General features: G+C 43.0%; 1 protein-coding gene across 3 annotated transcripts in view; it reads left to right on the top strand.

The window, feature by feature from the left end:
- The first annotated feature begins 2,309 nt into the window (after window positions 1–2,309).
- PPP1R21 (protein phosphatase 1 regulatory subunit 21) overlaps window positions 2,310–7,438 on the top strand; it is a 53,255-nt gene continuing 48,126 nt past the window's right edge. Inside the window, exon 1 of one of the 3 annotated variants that reach the window (XM_059659883.1) lies at window positions 2,310–2,461. In XM_059659883.1, the coding sequence (XP_059515866.1) occupies window positions 2,405–2,461 (57 nt within the window). In that variant the 5' untranslated portion in view covers window positions 2,310–2,404. The remainder of the gene's footprint in view (window positions 2,462–7,438) is intronic. The other 2 variants (XM_059659882.1, XM_059659884.1) reach the window with 2 other exon arrangements.

The following is a 7,438-nucleotide window of genomic DNA, read 5'->3' as shown; positions in this document are numbered from 1 at the left end:
AGTAGACTTGCTAGATCATGAATATGTGTCTTTTCAGGTGAGTCAACATGCCAAATTCTTTTCCTAAGTGATTGTTCCAGTTTACATTCCGACCAACATTTTAAGGAGAGTTGATCTTGTTCCATATCATCACCACACTTGTCAGTCTTTTTAATTTTAGCCATTTGTGTGGGTGTGCATGGTTTCTTATTGTGGCTTTAATTTCACTTCCTCCTGATTACTAATGAAACTGAACACCCTTTTGTACGTTTAATGGCCGTTTGTATATCTTCTTTTGTGAAATTCCTGTTGAAGTTTATTGCCCATTTTTCTATTTGGTTGCCTTTCTCCTTACTGATTTGTAAGAGGTCTTTATATACTTAGATGAGACCTCTGTTGGATATCTATGTGGCAAGCATCTTCTCCCACTCGGCCTTGCCTTTTCACTCACTTAATGGTGTCTTTGAGGAAGAGAGTCTTAACTTTAATGTATTCAGACATCAATTGGGATTTGAAAATCATGTATCTGACAGAATAACTAGATTAAGCAATGTAAAATAAATTTCTCAACTCAGTAAAATGAGCTTACACAGGCTCTATAGCCAAAGTTGCACATTCGTTCTTTGGAATGTTATTTCTGAGATATTTATAATGGATTTTCAATCATTTTATTTTTATATGATTAAAAATCCCATTACATTACAAACCACAGAAATATGCATATAATATTTAATTTCACTGCTTGGTGGTTCTATGAAAAAAATAGCAATAAAACTATTGTTCTTAAAGTTTTCTGAATAATAGGATATGGCTATTAATTAGCAAATAGAAAAATATAAACATCTTAAAACATTTTTAATCCTCTTATGCATTACAGTGGCTGCAAAATGCATACAAGCTCAGCTTTCACTATAAAACCCCAGGCATATTCATAGCCAAACAAGAAACCAGGAAAGCACAAATAGTTTTTTTAACTATAGAAAATGTCAAGCATTCTAATGGCTGATACAACTAACATCCCTCGATCTACTACCTAGATAATAAATGTTAACATCCTGCCATATTTACTTTAAAATTAAATAAAAAGTAAAGTCATGCTCCTTTGTTCTCCTATCCCATTCCTCTTTCTCCTTTTTCTCACTAGAAGTGGCCACTTTCCAGAATTTAATGTGTACCCTTCCCGTTCTTGTTTCTCTATTTTTAACACATGTTCATGAACAATACTGCTTAGTGCTTTTTAAATATATCTGTTCATACTATAGTATACTGCAATTTGATTTTAAATAATGCTTTGTCATGTTGACAGATATACAGATCGAGGTCATCAGTTTTAACCGCCGTGTTGTAATGTATGGCAAACGTATACTCTGAGTTTATTTCATTCCTCTATCAATGAACATTTCTGCGTAGCAATAAATGCAATGCTAGAATAACATCTAAGACATAATAGGGCCTCACAAATTATTTAATAAATGAGCAGAAGCAGGCTTTTAATTTAAGCCCAAGCGGCCTAAATGTCCGACCGACTACTTCTTGTTTCCTTCTCCTGCTGTTTGTCGTTCACGTCCGCCCTATGTGCACGCGTGGCGGGCGTCACTCCTGAGCCTTTTCGCAGCTTTCCCCCAGCCGCCCCATAGGGCTCGGACGGGTGTGCGCCTGGGGGCAGCGGACGGAATGGGTAGAGAGAACACACAGAATTTCCAATGTCAAAACATAAGACAGTAGAGGTTTGTCTGGGGTAGAGCAGGGGAGCGTGGCAGCAGCAATTGTCATACATTTGGGGGAGGTCTGAGAGTTTACAATGCAAGGCATGTCCGGTGCTACCACACCCGGACACAGAGATAGCGGAATACAGAAGTCTTTCTCCGGGAGCCGCTCTCAGAAGCTGTAACCAGCAAATGCCAGACGGTTGCCATGGGAAACAGCGGGGGAGGGGACAGGGAGTCGGCCAGAATTCTTAATAGGCTTAGAATGTTTCTTCTTCCGGTCTTCGGCTCTTCGCAGCCGCCGCCCTCTCCTCGGTCCCCCGCCCATTCTGTGTCCTCTCGTCGTTCTCTTCCCCTCTTGACCCTCCGTCTCCGTTCGAAGTCGCCATCTTGGACCATGCGTCAAGATGGCGCCCCCTGGTCCTAGGGGCCGAACCCCGGCGAGCCAGCGAGGCTGCGCGCGCATGTGCTCGGGCGCGGGAGGGTGGGGCGGTGACGTTAAGACGTGGCTCCGCCTCCGGCGGTCGCCCCGCCCCTGGGCGAACCCGGAAGTGGAGGAGGAGGAGAAGGAGGAGGAGGAGGAGGAGGAGGAGGAGGCGCGGTGTTGGCCAAGCGGACAGGCGCTGGCGGAGCCTTACACGGGATCGTGTGGGGGGTTGGGGGTGGGAGGCGGGGCTGAGCGGCCTGGGCAGCCTGGCCTGGACGGGGCGGGGGAGGCCATGGCCTCCGCAGAGTTGCAGGGGAAGTACCAGAAGCTGGCTCAGGAGTACTCGAAGGTACCCATCATGGGCGGGGATTAGGGGGTCCCCGGCCCTGCGGCCTCGGGTTGCCTTGACTTGTCGGGAGTGGGGGTACCGCGGAGGGGTCACGCGAGCGCACCCCACCTCTCTCCTTCGCCTCATCTGTCCACGATTACCGAGCCTCCACCTGCAGCTCCCGGGAGATGGAGCAGGGCGGTGTCTGGGTCGTGTGGCTTCTGTGGGGAGGAGCAGGAGTTTGATTCTTCCTTTTAACTGAACTAGCGGGCTTGGGACTGGGTGTCAGAAATCCTGTCTTCTGCCTGCGGTGCTGGCCGGAGGGTGCTGCTTCCTCAATGATCCCAGCCCAGTGATGGGGATGATCAAGCTTTCTCCCTTTCCGCAGGGATAACATGAGGATGAAGAGCTATATCTACCTCCATTCAATTCGGGAGGGAAAGTAGAGTCATGCGTGTAAACTGCCCCACCGGGCATGGTGGTTACTATATATTCAGTGATTTAGCAAGATGTGTGGAAGTGATTTTGAAAGCTTGAATCCCAGGGCTGTGCCCTTTCCTCTCTTTTCTCTCAGTCACCTGGAGTGGGGCAGGGCACCCAGCAGGTGTTCAGTACATGTTCAAATGTGCCTTTTGTCGTATTTATGGTATAAGTCTTTTAAATGATGGAACCCTTTCCTTGTAAAAGGGCCGCTTCTGGGGAGGGCGTTTCTGCCTTAAGAATATTCTAATGAAGTTATAAAAGCGGAATCTTACATCTATGGAAATCGATTTAATAGTCATTAAGCTTAGTTTTCCATGGTCGTGGCATTCATGATGGCAATGGAAAGACTTGGGCACCTTTTTACAATTCGGAGAAACCGAGACACATTTATTTCTTACGATTTCATTTAACAAATATTCAGCAAGGTGAAATGAAAAAATAAAACCCATGCCTAAACATACACACTGGTCTTTTCACCATCCAATGGGGGGAGCCTTTTGAGATACTACACTAACTCCAGCAGTGCGACTGTTGGCATTTCTGTTAGAAATTGTCCTGAGCGCCTGTGGCACAATGTCAGTGATGACAGTTTTCATTCTTTGAAGGGATATTTTCTTGTTTGAAAGGGCCAGAAGTAGCTTGGAACAAGTCCATATGATGAAGTGGGATGGGTGGAGGATGGCAATAGTACACAAACTTGACTCCGCTATTTTGGGGAAAGATGTTTCATGAGTATGAAGTAAGGGGACTGGTTTTCTTCTCCGGAGAGTGAACAAGCTCAGAAGGCAGTTCCCAAAAATGTTCTGGGCAATGACTGCATTGCTGGAAAATTGTATAAACTCCCAAAGAAAGTCATAAAAACTTTGAAATAGTTTGTTCTTTTGGACATTTAAGCTATTTCATTCAACAGACACTATGTGCCCCCTGCAAACAGTCTGCCAGAGTTGGTCGAGTGAGGCAGAGTTCCAGCTTAAGGAGATCCCTTTAATAGAATGTTCAAACGTTGTACGTAATTGTAATACACTATGACAAGTGGTAGTTCAGTGGGTGCACAGAAGAGATGGAGGGTGAGGGTAGAAGTTATGAGATTGGGGAGTAGGGAAGAGGGAGGGAAGGATGGTAGCATTCTAGGCAAAGGGGCAAGGCTGTGTTCGCTGACATGAAAGCACACGAAGTTGCATGACGGAGAGTGGTGGAATATGGTTGGAGAGGTAATTTGGACCTGATCATGAAGAGTTGTGGATGTCAGATAAGAAGTCTGAACCTTAGTTTTTCAGTAATGGAGAAACATCAAAGGTTTTTAAACGGGCATAATATCACTTTCAGGAAGGAAAGGTAACTATTTGGAGAATGGATTAAGTAGGGAAAGATTGGTGAAAAGAAGACCAGATTGTAGGCTGTTGGAATAGTTTTGAGGGAGAGTAATATAGAGTTAAATAAAGATAGTGACAGTTGAGATGAAGAGGGGGCCTAGATTTAGGAATGATGGTTAAAAAAATACTTTTTAGCTTACTTCTTTGCTGAGTGACAGCTTTTCGCATAGCACTAAACTTATGACGGATATGAAGACTGTATGAGGTGCTCATCCTTGTGTCTCATTCATTCTGTGGGACATGGTAAATGAGGGAAGAAGACTGAGGGTTGACCCTGAAGTTCTGAGATGAGGGAACATGACTGCCACTGACAGGAGGGTGGGCAGAAAGGCCAGCCAATTTGAAATGAAGGGGTGGATTAAAGTTTAGATGCAATCATAGAATTTTTGGGCTGGAAGGCATGTTAAAGTTATCTTATTTATATGTAGTTTGAGGTGATTGATGTTGAGATAATTGGAGAAAATTTCTAGTGGAGATGGACTGGCTAAAAGTCCGGACAAAGGCCAGGACTTTTGGAATAATTCCCATAAAGACGATAGCTGAACTATAAGAGTGAATCAGGGTAGAACACTTTAGGTAGATTCTTTGGGGAACATCTGTGGGAAGGATGTGACAGGAAAAGGAGATGCTAAGAAGACTAACAGGTCTGCCAGACTTGAGGTATTCTCTCCTATTGGGCCAGACCATTTTTCATCCTTTTAATTTTAATGTGAAGAACTCAGTTTTAGATTTTATTTAATTTCAGAACACAAGAGATTGGTCTAAAGATTTCATTTGTTTTTTTATTTCCTGTCAATTCTAGTGCCAAGCAATTTCTAGATAAAATCTATGCTATCTTCAACCTTGTTCCTATGGAAGGGGTATTCTATCTTGTTATTACCTTCCCTGGTGGAGAAATTGTGGGCTGATGTTGAAATCCAGTTAGTTTACAAAAAAGAAAAAAAAAAGATTTCCTCTTATTCTGTAGAAGGAAGCCCACATATCAAGAGAGGAACAAACAAGATTCCTAATCCAAGGACATTTACAGAATCTTCTCATTCTTATATAAATTAGATCTCAGCCTATGTTCCTGGAAGGAGCCCATTGCTTATGTAAGAATCATGGTCATAATTGTCTTTCCTCTTGAGAAGAAAAAAACAGTCTGAGGAGCTCCCATTAAAGAGATTGAGAGTTTAGTTAGATAAAAGATGAACCGTGGAGGCCAAAGCAGTTGAGAATTGCTGAGGCAGACAGGATGCTAAAACATAACGTGAAAGTGGACATTAAGACCTTAGTGGTTTGGGCAATTAAGAGAGCATCACTGGAAACTTTTAAAATTTCGGGTTTTATAGAGTTTAGTGGAGGAGAAAGATGTGTAGAAGCTGATTTTCAGAGGTTTCTGAAGTTAACAGGTGGAGGCTACCTCTCTGAGGTGTGAGGGAAAGCTAATCAAAGCCTTAGTTGCTGCACTGTTGAAGAATCAAAGACCATTTCTTGGTGTTTCTTCCATGGCCTGCTGTGCTTCTGAGGCTTTGGTATATCTCATCATGGATTTCAGTCTGCTTTCTTTGCAGGGGCTCCTGCACTCTTGCCTGGTACCATGTTATGTGTGTAAGCAAGTTACAAGTTCTGTCTTTCCAAAGTTTGTGTTCCTCTGGGTCAGTAGTTCTCAAAGTGCAGCCCTTGGATCAGCATCCTTAGATCTGGGAAAGGTTAGAAATACAAATTTTTGGGTCAACCCTGAACTCACTGAATCTGAAACTGGTGGTCAGACCCAGCAGTCTGTGTTGTAACAGACCTCTCCGGTGATTTGGATGCACACCAGAGTTTGAGAACTGTTGCTCAAGGAATGATAGCATTATGATCTTTTAAAAATTCTTTTCGAGGCAATTAGCAACCAATGGGAAAACCAAACATCCATTATTTCTTGAACAGTTTTTTTGGCAATTGATGCTTCTTTTAGTTACACAGGATATTGTCTTTAGGAAATTTACAGACTTATGCTGTTAGTATAGAGCTACTCATATTGGGAAAAGATCAGTTGTGATTCTGTGTGTTTGCTTTCCAGATAGTGGGGCCTGGAAACCTGATTAATTGACTCTTCCTGTAAGAGAAACAGATTCAGGAGCTGGATTGGATTAAAATCAAATATCAACTTGCTTTTCCCCACCCTGAGGTGTAGGGTTGACTACTACTAAAGTTGGATTGGAAGACAGCTTTGTTTGTGTTTAGTGTTATCCGATGGAGCTTTCCACAAGAATGAAAATGCTGTACAGTAGGGTAACCAATAGCCATGTGGGGGTGTTGAGCACTTGAAATGTGGCTAGTGCCATTGAACTCAGTTTTAGATTTTATTTAATTTCAAATAATTTAGGTAGGCACATGTTGGACAATGACAGCTTAGGCCCTAGGTTAGAGCATCACAGATGTGAAAATCTATGTGACTCACCTGAAGACCTTGCTAAATTGCAGATTCTGGTTTCGTAAGTCTGGGGTGGGGCCTCAGGTTCTGCTCTGAAAGGAATTTTAGGGATTATCAAGGCTTGAGTTACTGTAGCTGGGGTCTGCAAATGACTTTAGTATTCTGAAGCTGCAAATGAAGGTTTTGGTAAAGCTTAGGAATGGGCTCCAGGTTGTCTATTGCACACATTCACTTGTAAGGAAAAAAAGCTATATGTTTAAAGATTGTTTTTATAGGGTTGTACAACATGTATAAGTCTTAAAGTGCCCACTGTATGGAAATAGCTATGTGAGAGTGGTTCTGACACAGAAGATAGTTGAGGATTAGATGAGAAATGTATATAGATGATTGTCTCTCTTTCCCCACAAACTCTTCCAACAGCTTGCGATCGTAGATAGTAAATCCTGAATCTTGGGCCCGTTATCTCACCACAGATTGTCAAAGTGGCATGAGAGAGATCACCACTACATTCTCTGTCCTTGGAAAAACAGCTCTGTGATAAGCCTGACTCAGGCCTGGCTGTTCCAGAACCAAAGTTACCTAGAACAGGTCCAAACAGTGCTCATTGCAGAGTTAGCTCAGGGATTTTGAGACTGCTTGGTGTCTAATAGGAACTTGAGGTTCAAATTGTTTGGAGAAGGGTCTTAGGGACTGTTAGAGTAACGACAGTCTCTTATAATTGTATAATGCATTATATTTAAA

Source organism: Myotis daubentonii, chromosome 12 (assembly GCF_963259705.1).
Source record: "Myotis daubentonii chromosome 12, mMyoDau2.1, whole genome shotgun sequence".
Lineage (NCBI taxonomy): Eukaryota > Metazoa > Chordata > Mammalia > Chiroptera > Vespertilionidae > Myotis > Myotis daubentonii.
This window is presented reverse-complemented; position numbering and strand designations above follow the sequence as displayed.